Consider the following 21954-nt stretch of genomic DNA (forward strand, 5'->3'; position numbering starts at 1 on the left):
AAACGATGACAGAAGATCTTCTCTATTTTTAATTATATAATTTATATCTAGTTTAAACTAAGCATTATTAGTTTAAACATCGTCACGTCAATGTTCATAAGCTACCAATCGATCGAAAAACGATATTCGAGCCAAGCAATCCTTCCACAAATCAGTCTTACTTTATCTATATCCACTGATCTCCCTCAACCCCTCCATCCCACCCTAAACATTTTTTTAATAATAAATAATCGCTATACTTTTTTTTTTTTATCGTAAATCGTCCCATCAATAATCGACCTATCACGATTCTCGCGTTCACCGCTGTGTGTGAAGCGTGTTAATTTTTGGAATTCCTTCTCGTCTCTTTCTTTCCTTTTTTTTTTAATAGCTCCTCTTTGGTGATATTACTCGCTATACATATATCCTATAAACGTTCGTAAATCATTATCACGTATGATTTTGTGCAGTCCTTTTTGCGGAACGTCCGATGATATTACATTTAGCTTTTACACGTAGAGTTTGTCCTTTAGCAGAGAACGTTCTTGTAGATTTGACAGTATTTTGCATGGAATCGTTCCGTAATTACTGGAAGCATCAGAAACTTTAGCGAGAACCATTGAAATTTAATCCCTAGCCAATGAACTTCATCGATGATTTCACTTTATCAAAAGAAAAATATTATATTAAGATAGTACCATTGTATCGAAACACGGGGTTTACTTAAATGCTCATTCCCTCTTTTCTTACTAAGAACACGCGTTGTTTAGTCTATTTTAATACACGCGTAAGGATTAAATTTCATCTTATATCAGTCGAAATTCTCGCTCAAGTAATTCAGTCCGATGAACGCGTAATCAAACGGAAAGAAGTAAAGAGAAACGCGTGTCCATCGGAATCTCTTTGTGCAAAAATCCTTCGGTAAAAAAGACCCTTTCTATTTCATTTCAATTCGATATACTTTCTTCTTTCTCTCCACTATTTTAATATCTTACTTGTTCTCGTCCATTTTCTTTCCCGTTTCGACGATCTAACGCCTAATCGTTATAATCTTATAGTAGTTTACCGTACAGTTTATACCACCGTGTGTCACGTGTCGACCGATAATTTCTCACATTTAAATAGCGTCTTTTACTATCAGTTACAGTTAAATATCGCTATTAATACCGTATTAAAACCCGTCATAAAATACATTACTCTATTATAATTCGCGTTTTTTCACACTTTTCCTCTTTGCCTTTTTTCCTTCTCCTTTACTGTCTCTCTCTCTCTCTCTCTCTCTCTTTCCCTTTCTCTCCCTCTCTTTCACTCTTTTGCATCGTTAGTTTCTATTTTCATTTCATTCTGGTTAAACACGCTTCTATCAGACTTTTCTCTCGGTTCGTTCAACAATTATTAACTTTGACGACGTAGCTAGGCGTTTTCAACGAAACTCTCCGGTTGTCTCTCCCCTTGGAAACACACGTGTCTACTCTATAGTCGTTACCCCTAACTCGCCGATTTCTATTGGAAAGTCACGATGAGATTCGGTTTGAGCCGAATGATCGAGAAGAACACCAGAATACCAGAACACATCGACGAAAGCTACGCTCCGTAAGGAACGCCGCTTTGAAATCGTCTGCCGTATATATATCTCAATACTTTTGCCATTTCTTTGGTTTCGCTGGCGCTAGAACGCGCCAAATGCTTTTTATTCGTTCTCAGATCAAGTGTAATTATATGAGAGCAACATGTGCCCGTCAAGTCGAAACTAATCGGAATTGAGAAAGTATAGTTTTAATAGAGTTTAGATGGACCCATGTTAATACGATCGTATAAGGACTTTTAATTTCCAACGAAAAAAGACGTTAACGTTATCAAGTATTTGAACGTAATTTTCCATAAAACGAAACATGTTTAGAAATTTGATCGATGTTCCTTTCGCTGACAGATCGCCGATAATTTCTATGAAAATAGTTGCAATGATACCCGACTCGCTTGTCGATCGATCAACATTATATATATTGCGTATCACTTTGTTAATTTACACGACGATGTCACCGTATTAAACACGAGTCGAATAAAACAGAAGAGAAATCGAGCGAACCAAGTCTCCTTTCTCGATACAAGCCAACAAAGTAAAGGTCTTTCGGTCGGATCGCGTGACTCAAAGAAAGTGGCGGACTTGTACAGAGACGTAGATGAAACGAGAAGGCTCAAAACAGAAGCGTGTTATCGAGAAAATTACAGGTGAAAAAAGTCATGTCCGTGTCAGATTTAAGAGCAACTTATATTTCCTTAAGTTACAAAATCATTCATAGTTTATGGTTTTGTCCATTAAAACGACAATCAAAAGACAACGGTATTTATTCGAGACAGAAAATTTCGGGGGGTGACGAATAGCTTCCCTTGCGTTTTTCGTTCGTTCACTCACTCGCACTTTCTCGCACTCTCGTTACGTGTCTCTCTCGCTCTCTCTCTCTCTCTCTCTCTCTCTCTTTCTTTTTATATCGTTTTTTTTTTCTATGTTACTTTTATGTTTTTTTTTTTTGCGTTATTTTTAATTGCGTTTTTTTTTCTTTTCGATTCTGTTTTTGTTTCTCGTTAGATTAGTGCCCTCCGTTCACTTACGTCTACGGTTGTTTCCCATTAAAGCTGTAAATGTTTATTATAAAGACAATTCGTAACAGTCGGACAGATTTCACGTTCGATCGTGATCCCTTTGAAAATCAACGATGTTTTTGCATTTTTTCATTTTTTTTTTTTTTTTTTTAAATTATTTTCGTCCTGACGAACGGACCGTCAAAATTTGTCTCTTAAAATGGTCAACATATGTGTACTTCTTTTTTTATTTGCTTAATTGCTTTAATCTATTTGTCGTCGTCTCGCGTCGCGAAATATTTTTTGATCTCGATCAAGTTCTCTTCAATCTCTTATCGATCCGATTGGCGTCGAATTTCGCGTAAAGTGGATAAAAACGAGACGCACGGTTTCCCGCCTTCTTTTTCCTCTGTTTCCCTAAATTTTCTGTTCCTTCGATTTTGTTTCTCTTTTGCATTGTTTCCACTCGATCGATGTGTTTCACACACGCCCTGGAGAAAATCACTGAGAACGATAAATGTATTGCACTGCGTTTATCCTGGGTGATAATAAATTTTTTTTTTTTATGAACACTTATACATACAACGTTATAATATCGTAATGGTAAAATCTGGTATTATAATAGTTAATACGGAATCACTGCGACAACTGCGAGTGTAGAAACTCGATTCCCTCGATCGCGTCGAGGATCTTCTACACTGGTAATTATCGGTCACACGTGGAATTATTTTTCGAAACTAAACGCCATTCGGAAAGCTTTTCGGTAAGATTTAAAAAAATGCACGAAAGAAGATGGAAAAGCTAAAGGGTATACTAAGTTTCAATTATATATTTAAGGTGAAGCTAGATCGATGAAAAATTAACTCGCGAATCTCTGATGGAAAAGATGCTGCTTTTGAAATCGATGGAAAAGCGAAGTTCGATCTAAATTGAATTATCGATAAAATCAGCGTCAAGTTTCCAGAAATGATTCTACAAGTGTGCTGCTCTCACTTGGATAACATCTCTCCGCGAAAAAGCTCCTCTTATCTTAATACTGTCGATGAATAAACTTTCATTCGATTCCCTATAGAAATCCCTCGTCCTTTCAATAGAAAAAGGATAAATGTCTTTTTGGCGGTTTCGCTCACGAGAACGCGTCCGTTCGAGATCGATCGTTAGAAACGCGTCTAAATATAATTACGTACGATTAATTAATCGCGAATTTTGTACCTCGAGGGTCTTGCCGTCTTGGAATGTGCAAAATTTCGACGATCCTCGTCTACGTGATCCATAAATCACCTTTTAAATGCAACCGTATCTTCTCTAAACACGTTCATTGGTTAAATCAAACGCTCGGTCTAGGTTTAGCAACAGGATCGAAAGAGACTAAAGCTAAAAAAGCGAAAAGTAGTCAACGAACGTTGAAACATTGAAGGAGAAAGTAAGCATGGAACGAAGTAGTCGTAGACGAGAAAAGGAAGTCTTTTATTCCGCGCCAGAGCCCTCGTACTCGGATGGAATGTATCTTCGATATTACGAGATCGTCGAGATCTAACAAGCACCTCACTGTTTAAAAACTTCTCTTCTCCCACCTGTCCCTCATCCTTCCTCTTTCGAAACAACTGAAAGCTGCCTTAACTTTAATTTCGCATTCTCTGTTCGCGTGAAACCATCCTATGATACGCTTTCGTTCGCTAGTTTTACTGTGCGCTCTTGCGCGATGATCGACGCCCTCGCGAAAACGCGCGATCGATTCTGTTTCACGATCTATCAACCTTTTGATCGTCGTCTGGTTCCTTTTTAAAATCCTACGTACGTAAACAGCGTACTTCGATGAACGAGTTTCATCGCTTTAGAAATAAATTCAGCAGGCGAAAACGAACGCTGAATTTATATTTAAATATAAATTTCCTCGACGAAGTACCATCTGCGTATTTATACTTATATTTTGTACGATATCTTAACGTTGATTCCTTATCTCGCGACGGAGGATGTTGAGAAGCGTAAAATGACGGGATCCAAGGCGCGATCAAGAGGTTTGATCCGTTCCATTGATTCGGACACAGTGAATTGAGACCTTTGATTCTCTACAGATCGTACCACGACGATTATCCTTTCGTTGCCACTATCCCTTTAAATAATTTATATATCGCGTTCCGGTATGAGCAATTGATTTACCGACAGTCTTTCCGTCTCTCGATTACACTTAAACACGTTGAAATACATGAAAAGGAATTAATCTATCTTTCCCCCCTCCCATCCCTGTTCAACCAAGCGTTATATCTTCGGCAAAATATAAATTATTTAAATAGCGCATGGATTACGAGACTCGACCAGTTTCCTCCTACGATCGACCAAAGTCGTTTTCCACCAGTACCGTGACAAATGTTTGAAAGCGAAAATGAAACGACCAATAGTTATAATGTGATAGAAACGATCCATCGAAGGATTCTTTAAAAAAGTTTCGCTATCCTTTCAAGAAAATCCATGAACGATGAGAAGGACTCGATTCGCTCGTCGAACCGCGTGTATTTGGTTTCTTTTCTTTCTTTTGTCCTTCTTCTTCTTTCTTCCCCTCTTTTCTTTCTCTTTTTTCTTTTTTTCTTTTTTTTTTTTTTTCTTGAGAAGTCGTTTTCGAGAGAACAAGCTCGAATACGAAGAAAAAGAAACGGAAGAACACGAGCAAACTCATTTGCCGCGTCACGGTGAACCCTCTGAGAAAAACGAATGGTTCGAATCCGTTCACGGAGTACAAACGATTGAATGTACCTAGAAAACACCATTGTATGATCCATCTTGTATCTATACGTATGTATCATATATATCGTGCGAATCTTTCCTATATTTTGTTAACAGAAATGCGAAAAGCGGCGGTTGCTTTTCGGAGAGCATTTCGTTTACGCGTCGACCACTAGAAGAAGAAGAAAGTGTGCAGGGAGATAAAACGGAAATGAAACGGAAGAAACCCCCACGAAGCACCGTGAAACTCACTTTGCTCTTTGCGTGTCCGGAAAATGTGCAGAACCAAAGTTTCCGGGGCACCCGTTGCAACAGTTCGTTTCTTTTTTCATTCTTATTTCTTTTTTAACGCATTTGTTGCTGATCCGCTCGAGACCAGTCTGGCCAAAAATGATCCGATCGCCCTTAATGAATAATATCCGCGCTCGGTTTTTAACCCTTTCTTTGTTTCTTCTCCTTTTCTCTTATTCTTTCTTTCTTTCTTTTTTTTTTTATTTTTTTTAATCTATTTTGCTTTTTCATCTCGCTTCGCTTTTTCCTTCCTCGTTTAAAGTGGAATTAATTACATATACTGTATATCATCTGGATGCTTACGTGTTTGTGTATGTACGTGTGTGTTCTCTTAAATCGCGTATTTAGTCACTGATCCTTTCGTCGCGTTCACTCTATCTCATTTTCTCATTGCCATTCGTAAATCCCATTCAATCTGGCACGATCTCTTGCTCCTTGCACGCGCACATTATCTTTGTATTCTGTTTGTCTGCTGTTTTGTGGTTTCTGTTTTGTTGTTGTTTCATTTTTAGTATCACTATAGAGTTATCGTAATTAAATATTTATACACCCATTGACAAACTAGCTACCACGTTTTTTTGTCGTTTAAATACAGTTCCATAGATATCAATTAATTTAATTAATTAATAGTTATTATAAGTTACGATAATTAATAATTAGAATAATCAAAACATGTACAGAAGATTATAGATTATCTCTTTCTTCCCCCACTGATCCATCTCGCTCCTCCTCTTCTGTTAGCCGTTTTCTCTTTATCGTCATTTTGTTCTAGTCACCTTTGCATTTACCCCCCACCCCAACTTTTTTCCTCCTACTTCTCTCTTCTTATCTTTTTTTTTTTCTTTTGTAACATTTTTCTTCTTTTGTTAAAGAGTAGTTATCGACTCTTGATCCGCGAGTGACTCGCCTCGGAGTAAATCTCGAGGACTTTTATTTCTTTACTTTTTTCCTATTTTCTACCTGTTTCTCCTTAATCTTCCTCTCTATTATTCTTACACACACACACACACACACATACTCCCTCTCTTTCTCTCTAATTCTCTCGCACGCAATCATCAGTCTCTTTCGTTCCCTTTTTAATTCGCTGACTCTCTTTCTCTCGCCGACCTCACCCTCTCCCTTTCTCGACCGTTTTTTTTTATATTTTTTTTTTTAATTAGTTAGCTTAAGTATATAAATACTTTTCATCTTCATTTTCTTTGTTTCTTTGTTCGCTTTGTTCGTTAGTTAGGCCTACTGTGAGCTAGAGCTGCATTTTTGTTGTCGCGACAATTTTTCTCCCTTCCTTTTCAATCTGCCCCCCTCCCCCCTGTAACCGCGCCGACTTTCGACGTTCCGGCAACGCATCCGGTCGGACGACGTGCTTGAGAACGCGTAAAAATAATTTCATCCTCCACCGATATACGATGCCTCTCCACGCTCTTTCACCCTTTCATTCCCTTTTTTTCTTCTCTCACGCACACGCTCGCTCATTCTTACATTCCCTCTCCCTCTCACACTCACACACATATATATATCATTTTTTTTTCTTTGGTTTTGTGCTCGCTCCAGGGTCGAGTACGCCGTCTTTCGTGATCAAAGAAACGCCTCGGTCTGCAAACTCGCGGGAACGATCGAAGCGGAATGAACAGGGATGAAAGAAACAAGGACAACCGAGAGGTGGAAATCGTCGACAAAGGGACGAAAAAGAGAAAGCGGTCTGACGAGACGAACGTCGTTCGAGTCGACTCGACAACGAGGACAAGAGGAACACGAAGGAAATTGAGGTGGGCAAAGGGTAGCGGTAATGGTTTTACGACTCCAAGGCAGGCGTACTGGACGCTGAGCGAGTAAGCTGCGAAACTGACAAGACGATCGAAGCTCGAAGGCCCGGCACGGTGGTTTTTAAACGAGAAAAAGGTTGCTTCGTCGAGCGACGGGAGGGGGACCGAGACGAAAAACGAATCCGTCGTCTATTTTCAAATTGCTGCTGTGCAAGTAAAACGCGCGGTGTTTATCAACCTTTTGTCTCTGGATTTTCCTCGATTTCGTTCGCCCCTTCCGCCACCCCAACGTCACGTCAGTCCGCTGGAAAAAAGTTCGTTCGAAAATTCGCGAATTGTCATTTGTTGCTTTTCCTAGAAAAGAAAAAACGATTCAAAAAGTCGGGAGCCTATTCTCGTTCCGGTCTCATCGAGCCTCGCGGCATCGAGCTCCATGTTCCGCCTTATATTCGCATCGTTCGTCGGCTTCGAACGACTCTACGAAGATTTATATCAGTGGATCCGAAAACGTTCGTTGCCGGTTCGAGTTGTTGAAACTCCAGCCGCAAATAGACAACGAACGAGAGCTCGGTGATCACGGAGGCTCGAACGATTATCCTAATCGCTGGGGGTTCACGATATACGTAATCTCTAAACAGCTAGTTCTAACGCTCTTGTTCTTCTCCTAAGTCCACGAGAAAAGCCACTTTTTTGCTTATGCGTTATCCTCTCTTTATTTTTTGCTGTGTTTTCGGGAGTCTCTAGTTTCCCTGGAAGTTTCAGGAGAGTATCATCGATCGCAGCCACGATCATTCGGAGCTAATTAACTTCGCCTAAAATCTCAGTCTCTGCGGTATTTAGTCGCTTCGGTACAAATTGGAAGAGGATTGTTTACCCTTTTATTCTTTTTGTTTCGTAGTTTCTTACTTTGCCCTTAGGTTGCTTTTGCCGCTTGATCGCGCGCCCCGTACACCGACGATCCCTCTAGTTTGTTTCGTTCGAAGAGGAGCAACGCAGCCACGGAATGTCGTTTTAATATCATCGATCGCCGACTGGCTAAAACCACGCGTACGTCTAAACGATAGATAAATCCACCTCGATCCACTCGCGATCGATTAGGAATCACGTTTCACTCTACCGATCGAAATGTAAATTCCCTACCGTCGATATTGGCCCTTTCTCTCAAAAAATTTGTCTACTCGAGGAGCAAAATTTCACTTTCGATTCGGCAAGTATTTCTTCTGTTTCTTATATATAATTCTTCGCTTTGCTTTTTAAACAACTCGAGATCTTTCGTTCTCATTCGGTTAAAACTGTCCGTTGTCGTTCCTCTTTAGACGTGCGCGCGAGCTGTACACGACAGCGAGACGCGAAGAACAAAACAGCGAATCGTTGACTCGATGTTGCCGCGCGATACACACGGATCGACATTGAATAGACTCAATCGAATATTGAACGAACGATCACGAGGATCGTCGAGCGCGACAACCATTATCGAGCATCTCGAATGCATCTAACGTGACGATGAAGCGCCTTTCCGGCGACAATGAATGCGAATCACGATGAGCATCAACGACGAGAGAACAGCACGACGATAACGAGGGACAACGATCCCCTGGATCGACACTGAGACGACAGTGAATCGACGATCGACTCGCCTTTCTAAAACGATCGACAAGCTGTCGAATACAGACAGCATTGTGCGTTGTTCAAACTGACAGCGACGTATTTCACTTTGCGAGACCGTTTCCGATGAAGAATAGGTAAACCTCTTTCGATTCGAATCGATCATGGCGTTTTCTAAATTATTCACCGATTGGATCTCTTGAAGAAATGCGTATTCACTATTACGAAGATGGAACAGTCCTTTGACCGGAGACTTCGTTGATCGATCGTCGTTCACATTCTCCCAGAACCGTAGCTGTTCAGTTCTAATCGTTTAATTAACGTCAATGAATAATCGATATAGTCGATGGATTCTTTGGAAATCCGATCGGTTTATACATATTGGCGATACGATCTATCGAGTGAGGAATGCTGCGAAGAAATGTTGCCTACTTGCACATTCTTTGCGCCACTAAGGGATGTTTGTTTGCGATATACACGTAATGCTGTACGAGGCAGGAGACCTGTTCTCGAAGATGACAAATTACGCCAAGAGAGCTGTAGACAATTCACTAACTAAGAAAATTACTAACTAATAAGGAACGTAAGCTGTTCGGATAGAAGAAGTTGGCTGAATTTGTCAATTCGTAATGATCCGGAGAACGAATCGATAAACCACTCCTTCAACACCTTCGTAGAAACACCTCTTTTACTTTTTTTACTTTTTCATTGGTTAAAAGGTACAAGAGAAGTATAAATGGTTGACTTTTACGGGCTAATAATATCGCTAATGCGGCTAACGATTAAATGCAAATGTCCTAATAAAGGTAATGTCGTTCGTCCGTCGGTGAAATTATCTAAAAGCCGCGGAATATGACGAAACTTTAACGTCACGTTCGGACCGATTTCAAAACGCTTTGTATTAAATGAGTTTATTAAAAATTTATACAGGTCATAGGAGAGTTACAGGCGATATAAATTTTTGTTTACAACGTGATCGCAAATTTGTCGATATTCCAATTTTCGTGCGTCGAATAAAAATTAAATTTCCAACTGCTATGCAGCATCCTCTTGTGGAGGATTCGCGTTCTTCGCGAGAGATCCTCAAAGCGTTCGGAATCAGTTCGAAAGCGATTCGATCATCCTCCCGTCTCAAATATCCATCTTATCATCGAGAATAGACACATGGTGCCATTATCGCGTAAATGTGTGCCCTATTGTGTTCCCTGTGTACGTGTATGTATGTGTATATGTCTGACTCCTTATTCCCTCCCTTTTCTATTAATCACCGATAACAAAACACTCATTATCATCGTCATCATCGATAGCGATATAACTAACAACGATTATTGAGACATAAATACAATATATATAATGTATATCTAACGTAATAATCGTATGGTAATATAATTTTATAGTTAAGTAGATTAGCGTGTCCTCCCCCCCCACTCTCGCTGTCTTTCACGTCACTCTCTCTCTCTCTCTCTCTCTCTCTCTCATCATTCCCTTTCTTTTCTTTTTACTCCGTAGTTCCCTCTTTATCTTCGCGTTCTTGCCTCGATCGATCTTTCCACGTTTTCCCCTCGCTTTTTCGATGGCTTTCTCTACATTGGAAAGAACGGGACAGGGCCTGCGCGATCATCCGTCGTCCCGACGAGTATCCTCGTCGCGTTGTGCGTCTCTTCGACCCTTTCGAGTCTGTGTAGCATCGACAACCTCTTCTAATATACTGTGCGCTAAATTGAGCAGCTCTGACCGTTATTGCACTCGTTAAAGAGGAAAGAGAGCGAAACACCCTTGTTTTTTAATCTTGTCTTCACCAGGTCATCGTTCCATCATAATCGTGATAATATCCTTATTTACGTAGGCAACTGATGACGTGACGCGCTTCATTCCCTTTCCCCTTGGCACCAGTTTCCACCCTTCGACACGGTCTCAAGTTCACCGAGGGACTACGTCCTCGCCTATCGTTATCAATGATTGGTTTTCACACTCCAACAAGTCTCTATCGTATAGTTTTACTGTTTTATTGGCGCAACATTGGGCAGTATATATAACCGAAATGCGCACGAGAGTATTAAAGCTACTTGCGCGACCACCTCGTGGCATTTGTACTTTTAACAATGAGTTCTATCGTTTTCCGAAGTATCACGAACCGTTTCCATTAATTTCCTATGATCGTGGGCGCCGTTGGAACCTTCCGATCGACCTTCACCTTTCGATACTTAACGCAACATCGTTATACGATCCAATGTCGTTGACTAAACGTCCGATGTTCGTGTGTTGTAATTGTACAGCGACTATCGATAGGTTTGAGATCGATCTTTCTAACGCGTCGATCGACACGCGAACATTGCCTTTGAGATCACAGACTATCAGTGGGAAAGAAGCAGAGACTCGTGTGTCGGTTCACGCGCCCGAACGACTCTCCTCTCCTTACGCGCGCAGACGGTTCAACTTCTCGATGGACACGAATTTCTTGTCGGTTCCACGGGGTCGCCCACGATGGAACAAAGATAATTATAGAAATGTTACGAACCACGATCGACGAGCGTGCAGTAAATATCCAGCGAAACGTCGGTGTACGCCGCGCTCGCGCGTGCTACGCATCGATTACATCAGTCTCTGTGAGCAACGAGGAATGTCAGGAAGCAGAAGAAGATATATATTATATTTTTTTTATCAGGATGGATAGAAAATGTAGATGTAAACCATGGTTGTTTGGGAGGCTGGTGGCAACTGAAACAAGTAATCGAAATAAAACAAACGACGTATTTGAACCAAACACAAATCAGTTTAATCCTTAAATAAAACATAATTTCTGTTATGTTATATAATAATTAAATAAATAAATAAATAATCGGTAGTAGTAAGCAGTAGTAGTAGTAGTAGTAGTAGTAGTAATAGTATTAGTAGTAGTGATAGTGGTAGTGGTAGTGGTAGTAGTAGTAGTAGTGTAGTAGTAGTGGTGATGGTGGTGGTAGTAGTAGTGGTAATGGTAGTAGGAGAAGTAGTAGGAGTATCAGTAGTATAGTAGTAGTAGTAGTAGTAGTAGTAGTAGTAGTAATAGTAATAGTGATGGTGGTGGTGGTAATAATAGTAATAGTTATAGCAAGTAGTTATAGCGGTTGATAGAAAGTAACGGTAGTATGATGTTAAATAAAGTGAGTAAGACGTTCCTTTCCTCTGTAGTGGTACGAAAAATTAGATAGATAATAAAGGCATTAAGGTTTTACACGTAGCTACTAGACGAGAGACACAAAAATTATATACGATCATAATTAATAATAGTAATAATAATAATAGCAATAATAATAATAATAATAATAATAATAGTAATAATAATAATAATAATAATAATAATAGCGACGATGATCGTGACGATGATCGTGATAATGATGATGATGATGATGATGATGACGACGAAGATGATGATAATAATGAATAATAATAATGGCAATGACAATGGCAATAATAATAATAATAATAATAATAATAATAATAATAATAATAACCAGAATAATAAGTATAATTAATATACGTAATAATAATTATGAAAAGGAGAAAATTTATAGTTTTAATATTAGAAAACATTGAAACTGATTTCTTACATGCGATTCGTCCCCCGTTTAGAGGGTTATCGGACGTCCCCCCCTTCGAAATCCTCACGCTTCGCCAAAAGTCATTCGAACTACAATTGTGTATGTGTGGTATCTCCTATACGCACCATTGTATCCAGTTACGCAACTATCCTGCTTCGATTAAAGTCGTGTTACTATCATTTTGTCATACCCTCGCAGCAAATCAACCAAGGATCATGATCGGCGCAAGAAGCATCGAAGCAACGAGGGGCGAATCGTTTCTCCTTTATCTCTGACGTCTGTAACACACGCCACTGCACGCGATGACGCCAGTTTGCTTTTTGTCAGCCGACCAGTGTATAATTTGCACTAATATCGAGATCTTGTTTGCCCCGTGGACGCGTCGATCGCGTCGTCCAACAACACCCGATCGAAAGAACCGAAGGGTGTACGCGTCGCGCGCGATCGATCGGTATTCACGAGTTTTCCAAATAAATAAAATAAAATCTTAGCAGAAAGCATCTGTTGCTGAGGTTCAAATTACGTTTTTTTTTTTTTTTTGGGAGGGAGGACAGGTGTATATCGTCGTGCTCCTAGAGAGCGTATTCTCTTTCAAACGAACAGCCTGTTCCTCGCTCCCGGACTAGACACAAGAAGGTACACATAAATAGGACAACATATATATATGTGTATATATATGTGTGTGTGTGTATATATATATATATATATGCTACGCTTTTTTTTCTGTCGCGTTATACTAAACCTAGGAGCTTAAGAAATTTTCGAAATTTACTCACGATTAAGTACTTACGATCCATGTTCGTTCGCGCTAGTCCCGATCACCGCTACAAGCTAGTACGTATTTAATAAAACGTAATTCGATATTCTTCTATCCAATTAGTCTTTCTTCGCTATCTAAGAAGAAGATTTGGTTTTCGGTTTTCGATAGTACGTTGGGATTAGTCCCGTTCAGGGGAATTATTTCTACGGGCTAGCGCGGGCGAAACGGTTCGCTTACCTTATACATCGTACCACCTAAAACGCACCTTCTTTGAAATCGCCTGTCTGATTTGTTTACTAGTCTAAAGAAAAAGAGTTTTCTCGTTCTCTGTGTGGAGAGAGGTTCTTAACACGCGGCGCCGTTTTCTATTCACTGACGCCTCTTTGCACGTAGACTAGACACGTGTTTCCCGATGATCCGGAAATCATTCGTCGATCGTACTTCAACATCATGTCTGTATCACATATTCGTGCACCGTCGCGAAGAGTTTCTTTCGTTTAATCTTTCGTTCTTTCTTCGTTGCAAGAAAAGACACGACGCGTCCAATCTGCGTACCGTATGTATAAGTAAACCGTCTCTATGAAATATTATTTTGTACGTTGGACTTTTTTTTTCTTTCAATATTTTCGTTAAAAAAGGGAAATCGAACGTTCGTGTTTATAAAAATCGGAACATCTTCGCTGCGACGGGGAGGAAGAATCCCTTCTTTGTTCGTTTTCTCCCCGCTGCGAGCAATGTCTTTGTATGTATACGTGTACGTGTGTGTAAAGTGGGTGTGTGTTTTTTGTTAAAAAGTTGGCTGACAAAGTTCTTCTAAAACGTCCAAGTTTGTGGACGGTGCACATTCGAAGGACACTAATACGCGATGCTCGATAAAATCAGACTCTGCACTCAAGAAAGCACTTTGTACTAACTAAGATCTCTCTTATACGTACGTATTATCTATACATAAGAAAAATAAAAGAAAAAAAAAAAAAAAAAAATGAAAAAGAAAAAAAACGAAAAGAAAATGAAAAATCGAATATTCTTTGGACAACCGGCAGAGAAGTACAAGAGCTCGTGACTAGCAAAAAGAAAAGATACAACACGTTGCTACGTTATCAGGAAACGTGACGTAATCCCTCGGGTCACTTTTATGACGTTTCGATCTCTCGAATTCTCGCGACATCGCATTGTAATGTATAGCACATAAGCCCTAAAATATCTTCTTAAATAGGTAATAATTATTATACTTCGTCTTTCGGTACTCGTCGAATGATGACTCGTCCTTAATTTAACTACGGATTAAGAAAGTTTAGATTCTTTAAGTACGTTTAGTCTCACTGGCTAAACAGGAGAAAGAAAAAGGGGAAATCGATCGTCTGCATTTAACAACTAGTTCTCCCGCTCTCTTTGGCGCCTGCCTCGCATCCTAAAAATCGAACGCGAGGCTTCTCACATGCATCAGTGTCATGGTTTTCACTATTGGTATTCCCGTTTCTCTTATATCCTCTGCCAGAGAGCGATTTGCCTCCTTTCGTATTTCGATCGATCTATCGATCGTCCCCGTCCCGTCCTCGATCGCGATCCGTCTGTATTGTCTCGCCACGTCCTTCTATTCTCTCTCTACTCACTCGTCTCTCCTTTCTACACCATTCCCCTACAGTCACCTACTACTACGCACTCTTTTCCATCCTCCATATGTATGTCCACCGATCCTTTCCATCGAGTTCACACGTAGTCGATCTAATCGGGAAAACACGAGGCACTGTCCCGTTTTCTTGTCCGCTTCTCTTACGTCGTGAGTTGTCAATGATTTTAGGAAAAAAAAAAAAGGAAAAAAAATCAATCAGGCCCTGCCTTTTATAAATTTTGCTCGAGTCTCACAGCCTGACGTCGTCGTGACTCTTTGGTCTAGTAAAGGGAACTTTCGTCCTTCCTTTATTTCTCTCGCCAACTCGATTTTCATGACAAGTTTTCTCCTCTATGTTTGTCGATCGATACGGTAACGTTATTATTATTATATTTAGTATTACATGGCTCGTGTATCTGCGTACATATACATAAATCGGCAATATGTATGTACAATATTCGCAAGCAGTCGCACGAGCCACGTTTGGTCGCTACGGACGTTCCTTTCTTTTCGTCCGATTTCATCTTATCGTTTATTCCGCCCAAGCCGCGGGAATGAAGCGACACAGTCGCGAATTCCGCGAGCTACCGAAGCCGACAGGACCTCGCGTTAACCTTCTATCGTGGACGAACAGCGGGAGAAAAGAAACGAGTAACCAGAGAGGGAGAGGGTGAAGCTAAGGCGAAGGAAAACGAAGGAAATAAAGAAAAAGCGAAGCTTCCTCTTTACCCTTCTCTTCGTTCCTGCACACGATGTATAATTAGGAATATCAGGCGAGCGATCGCGTACCACGACCTACCTCTCTTCGTCTTCGCTGTCTGTTCATCCTCGTCTCTCTACGTCCCTCTCCCTCTCAGCCACGCGCACCTACTGCATATGCATCGCACCCTTGCTTGTACAGACACACGTATACACGCACACACACGCACGAGTATCTCTTAGCATTCTCCCCTTTCTTCCTGTTCTCTCACTCTGCTCCTGTCTTTTTTCCTTCCATCATCCCTCGGTCGAATATTCTCCAGAGAACTCAGCATCCTTCGAATATTACTCGGAATTGTACTCGTCGTCGTGGTTCTCGTAGTCGTATCTGCCCCACCGATATTTCTTCGAGGAGGCCAGAGCCCTAGTCATCTTTTCGTATTTGGACACATCGGCCAGGTAATCTTTGAACGGGTGATTCTGCTGCTGTTGATGCTGGTTATGGTAGTTCTGATTGTTATGATGGTTTGCTCCGCGATCACGACTGTTCAGGGTGTCGATCACGGAATCGACAGGGAGATGGTGGTGGTCGATCTTCTTAGTGGAAGCACAGGCAGTCGCGAGCGCTTGGACGGTCGCGGGCGTGACCACAGCCGCAGCCGCAGCCGCGGCCGCAGCAGCAGCGGTCGCTGTCGCGGCGACCACCGCGGCTGCTGCGGTCGTTGAACCGAGCACGATTTTGGTTGCGGTCGCTTGACCGATCACGGCCGCGGCTGCCGCCACAGCTGGCGTTGCTGCCACTGCTGTTCCTGCTGCTGCTGCTGCTGCCGCTGCTGCTGCCTGATGATGGTGATCGTGGTGTTGCTGGTGCTGTTGCTTGTCGTTCTACGTCGCCTTGCTCTTGTTCGTCTTGAAGCTCACTTGAAGAACCCGGTTACCGAGCGTGTAACCGTTCAAGCTCTGGATGGCGACCACCGCCTCGTCATAGTTGGTCATCGTCACGAAACCGAAGCCTTTGCACTTGTTCGTCTGCAGGTCGCGGATCACTTTGACCGATTGGACGGCGCCGAACGGACCGAATAACTGCCACAGCACGTTCTCCTCGGTCTCTGGAGCGAGGTTGTACACGAAGATACACCAGCCGGAACCGTTCATCGCGTTCCCGGGTAGCATTGAGTTCGCCAAGAGATCGCCTGCCAGCGGGCTGTACCTGAAACAGTTTAGTTGATCGTGTGAAAACGTATGCCCATCGACGACCGGTCTTGTGCTCGTGCTTTGGTCCATGGGTTTCCCTTTTTACCTCGCGCTCGCGTTACAAGGCAAGAAAAACGTTCTGCGCTCTGGCGGAGCAACGCCGTTAATCTACGCAATCCAATTGATCGGGATTGCTTTCGTTTCTGTTACACGGTACATAGTTATTTACGAAAGAAATTCTGTTCGTCGACGGCGCTACTCAACGCTGCTACCTTCTTCTTTGACTATTCGTATGGAAGAATCTCGGACAAGATTCTTTTATTACGAACAAATTTGATCGTGTACACAGAGCTACGTGGCTAGTTTATAAACTTTAAAGTGTCTCGAACAAATGCGACTCAACTAAAAGATTTTCACAAAACACTAATTTCTCCTTCGATGTTACTGTCGCAAAAGAATCGTATGAATAAATTAAGGTCGTGCAAGTAGTGCCGTACGAAATCACTCGCGTTATTTTATTCAACAAAAATATTCTACGTACAAATTAATCTGAACGGAAAGATAAACGACGTCGGTTATCCGACCAATTATCCCGGCGCGAAAAACAGTCACTTACGTGGTAATTAATTTCGAATCCTTGACGGGGAAAGTAATCGTTGCGCAAGGCTGCATGCAATTGTACCGGTAAAAGCGGTCCAAATGAACAAGTCGCGTCTCGACGCTGGCTACCGGATGGAACTTTTAATTAAATAAAAAAACAAAAAAAAAAAAGACAAGAAACAGGGAAGAACGAGAGTGACGGTGGAACGAAAGGAGCGAAAAAGCGGGAAAAATCGCGAAATAAAATAGGGAAAATTCGCATGCAAACGTTCGTTAATCGGCATGCTGAAAGTTACGAAACGACGGATGTGAAGGTGAAAAAACATCGAGGCAGGACATATTTACAGAGATGTAAAAATGTAATCTACGTACCTACTTGACGTCACAAGCCGCGTTAAAACAGGGCACATCTCAGTGAGTATTCATTATAGGGTCGAGATGACAGTAATTAAGCAGGCATTCGTTACGAACGCTCGTTAGGAACCGCGTCTTTTATACGCACGCGTATGTACAACGCGATTTCGTTGGTTGGGGTGGCTTTTTCTTTAACGACACCTCGAATGAACCCCAAACTCGATTCATCGGTATCTCCCTTCTTTTTCTGCCCCCACCCTACCCTCTTTTTTTAAATTCATTCATCTACATTTTATCCAGAGGATATCTTCTTCCATTTTTATCTATTTTTTAATTGTTTGCTAGATAAATCAGTTCCTCGATATCTATGATCGAATCTAAAACCATTGATCAAGTTAGAGGTTCGATCGGATCAGGTCGCAGAACAGAGACGTTCCTTCGTGAAAGAAGAATCCACGTTTTCTTTTAACTAGCTGATACATACACACTCGTTCGACTATCGTTTAATATTCCGAGGATTGTCAGAAACGTTCGATCGAAGCGAATGTCTCTTGAACCACGGAGGCATGGATTCTCATATCGCCTATGCAAATATCAAAAGTAATATCGCAATTTATTTGATCGACGATCGATCGTTTCTAAGACTACGAAAGTCGACACATCGGTGCGTTATTTTCTAACCATAATCAAGTGCGATTCTCTTGCATTGGTGTGTGCCAACAAAAATACATATACCTATATATTTATACATATATGTATATATATATACGGTTCACGTGAGTCCACGTAATTGCTCTTTCAAAGATCGTGCGCCTAGCTTCGCTCCCAGATCTCCACCAACGATTCAGTGACACGGTGGTCTATCGACAAATATCGCCGCTTTATATCGTCGTTGTTCTACTATCGAATTAATTGTACTATCGGCGGATGCAAACTGAATCGTGTCTTTCGTGTATTGTTACGTTGTGCGTTCATTGCAATTTTAATTGTCATTTTTTCTTCTTCTAATTACTGACTACTCATCGTGCGCTAATTCTTATCGCTTATTCTTGCTTTCGAATAGAGGGATTGACTGTGATCGTCGGCAGAGAGGCCGAGAAATCGTAGGTGCACGATCTCGAGTCGAACACGATCGATGAAGGCAAAGAACCAAAGAAAAGAAACAGTGAAGTAGGAGAAGAAAATGCGAGCTTGTCGAGGAACGTTGATTCGAGTCTCTATTTGCAATATTTTTCTCTGTTCTTTGTTATATTCTTTCTATTTTCTCGCCAGGCATGGCGACCTGTAGTTTCGCGAGAATCTGTTTAATCTGTTTTATTCTTCTTTCGACGACGATTGAAAAATCGGTCGAAATCCGTCTGTACAGTCCTAGACTATATTACTTTTGTCAGGATACTATACAAAAGCTTGAAAGCTAGCGGGTAAAGAGGAAAAATGAAAATTCTACGGTTATCTCTAATATCGGTTAAATCAGAGTGAAACTTAGATCTGACTCGCGAAACTGAGAATAAATTTGAAGAGCCTCCGACAGAACGTAGAGATGATTTAGAAAAAACAAACGAGGTAATTGAAAAAAGAGAGTAAAGGCAAGTTTTGCTTGTTCTTCTTTTTATTTTCTTTTTTTCTTTTTTTTTTGTCGTTCGAGTATCGAAGGAAATGAGAAACGTTATGAATTGAGATTGTATACACCCGAATCGATTCGCATTCTCGAGAAAGCGCTAAGATATGCTCTGTGACGTTTGGTGGACAGAGAAGCGTTTGAAGGACAACAATTAAACGGAACGAAAGGCAACGAGAAAGAAGAGAAGAGAAAATAGAATAGTGTGAGGCGAGGGGGAAAGAGAAAAAGGCTTTAAAAATTTCATATAAAATATAAAACGTGGCCGTTTAAAAGAACGAATCATAACATTGAACGGAAATCTCTAACGATAACGATGAAGATTTTCGTTTCGATTCGATATTTGACTTATTCCGATTAAATATAATTTAACTGTATTGATAACAATTCGTAAAAATGAAATGAAAGTCGAATGAAAGATGGTGTGACCATATGAAATTTTTAACGCGGAGCGTGTGTGGAAGGTAAAAGAACGAAGCCACGCAAGAACAGAAATTAATCATCGAAAAATGAAAAACCGGGAGGGAACGTAGTGGTAGTAACGAAAAAAATACTGACCTCTGTAAGCCTTTGTTAATGGCAAGCATGGCCTTGCCAGTGCTAAAACAAAACACAAAAAGAACAACGTAAGAAGAGAGATACTCCGGGAATGAGCCAATAAAATCGGGATAAGAGTCAGTCGCTTCCTTGTGCTTCCGTTTTATCTTTTTTTTTCTGGCATTTTTTTTTCTTTTTCCTCGCACGGAACTACCATCTATGGTGCCTCTCCGTTTTCTTTTCTCATCGTGGATAACGCAACAGGCAGGGAGGTAAAGATAGATTAAGAAAGAACTAGAGAAAACAAAGAGAAACAAGAGAAAAAAGAAAAAAGATTGTCAAAAAAAAAAGAAAGAAAATAAAATAGATAGAAAATGGAATTTCTCAGGGTAGCTTTCTCCCTTTTCTTCAGAGGAGAGGAGAGACAAGGAAGCGTAAAAAAAAAAGATTGCGGCGACGCGGCATCGATCGAAAAGGAAACGAAAAAAGTACGGAATAGAGGCAAGCGAAAAAAGCGAAGCGCATTAATCTACTTTTTCATATTTCTTTCCTTTTTGCTTCCTTTTTTTCTTCTTTTTTTTTTCTGACACACTTCTAATCGTCGAATCTTAGTACGTGTTCGATTCGATCGATCCAACGTTACACGAGTCTTCCGTCATCAAGTTTACTCGCGTTTGACTGACATGGACAGACAGACGGACCTGAAGTACGCTCGATATCCGGTTGTTAAACAAGTTAAATGACACGATGACATGATGAGGGAAAGTCTTTATCGTCATCTTCGTTCGTTATATCATGTCTCTGAATGATAATTCTTTTTTTATTTTTTTTATTTTTTGTGATGGCACGCGTAGTGTTTTGCAGAGGCACAGAAACGCGGAACGAAGGAGAGACGAGAATTGCTTTTTCTAGTCTCTTTTGTTATCGACGTTTCTCAACTCCATTTTAATCGAATTCGTCGTCAGCCTCGCATCCACGGTAACGCATTTCCAAGCATCACGAAACCTTCCTCGCGTTTCTACGAATGAGAAATTATTCAACAAATTTTCTGTCACACATCGTCGTTTCAATCATACCATCGTGCTAAAAAAGAATAAAATCGTTTCGACGAGCCAGCTTACCGTGGATCGCGAAGACCAAAACCAAGAAAACTTACAGAAATAACAGAACGTTTGTATGTGCCTTGCTCCTCCATGTTTCCAGAGTGGTCAAGGATCAGTCTTCTGTCTTTCATGCGCGATCAAATGCGATTTTTTTCTGGATCAATAGACTTACATCTAGGTAATTGGTAATTAACTTTAGAGACCACCTTGTACCACTCGTTCGTTGGGAAAGGGCGATTGGATAGGTGATGTTCGGAGGAATGGAATAGAAAACGATCTAAGTAATAGAAGAAATCAAGGGAATAATCGCTGGTGCTAATGATACGATGAAGAAAGGCCGGACGACGTTCTACGTGTAACTACCAGTGATTTTAATTAACACGGGTCTCGATTAGATCAAACCTCGATACACGTTGTTTCATTCTCGCGTTTCACCGTGTGTCACAGCTGATCGTGAAATATTGATATCACAACGTCGATTCTACGCTCGATTAAAAGGTTTCCAACGATTGTCCGACTGGTAGCATTTGTCTGGTCTATATATTTTTCTGATGCATATTTGCTCCGATCTTTTTCGCATGAATTCCCGATCGCGTTTATTAAATTTCGAATTAAACGAAAGTGCAAAGTCGTTCGTATTGAAAATTTGACTTTTGATAACCGCGACGACCATTCTTCTTGAAAGAAAACACCTGACCATAAACTAAAATCTCGATGAGAAATGTGCACTTAAGAGACGGGCAAGATGAAACTTTGATCGCGTTGAAACATGCTCACGCGTAGTCGAACATCGAATAGACGAATCTAAGATGAAAGAGAGAAAAAGAAAAGAAACGAAAAGAAAATATGAAGACGAGGTAATATATCGTATGGTAGATGAGGTGCGTAAGGAGGAGCCTGCAGTGTACTCAGGTACTTAAACGGTGAGTGCGTAAACAAAGAGAAAGAGACAGACAG

General features: G+C 40.9%; 1 protein-coding gene across 9 annotated transcripts in view; it reads right to left on the reverse strand.

Moving 5' to 3' along the window:
* Nucleotides 1-10929: 10929 nt before the first annotated feature.
* The window catches only part of LOC126919182 (ELAV-like protein 2), a 43053-nt gene continuing 32028 nt past the window's right edge, over nt 10930-21954 (reverse strand). For 7 of the 9 annotated variants that reach the window (XM_050727977.1, XM_050727975.1, XM_050727976.1 and 4 more), the window contains 2 exons: nt 19916-19957; nt 10930-16801 (listed from right to left, as the gene is read on the reverse strand). In XM_050727977.1, coding sequence (XP_050583934.1) covers nt 16477-16801; nt 19916-19957 — 367 coding nt within the window. In that variant the 3' untranslated portion in view covers nt 10930-16476. The remainder of the gene's footprint in view (nt 16802-19915; nt 19958-21954) is intronic. The other 2 variants (XM_050727980.1, XM_050727981.1) reach the window with 1 other exon arrangement.

The sequence above is a fragment of the Bombus affinis genome, chromosome 8, assembly GCF_024516045.1.
Source record: "Bombus affinis isolate iyBomAffi1 chromosome 8, iyBomAffi1.2, whole genome shotgun sequence".
NCBI classification, from domain to species: domain Eukaryota; kingdom Metazoa; phylum Arthropoda; class Insecta; order Hymenoptera; family Apidae; genus Bombus; species Bombus affinis.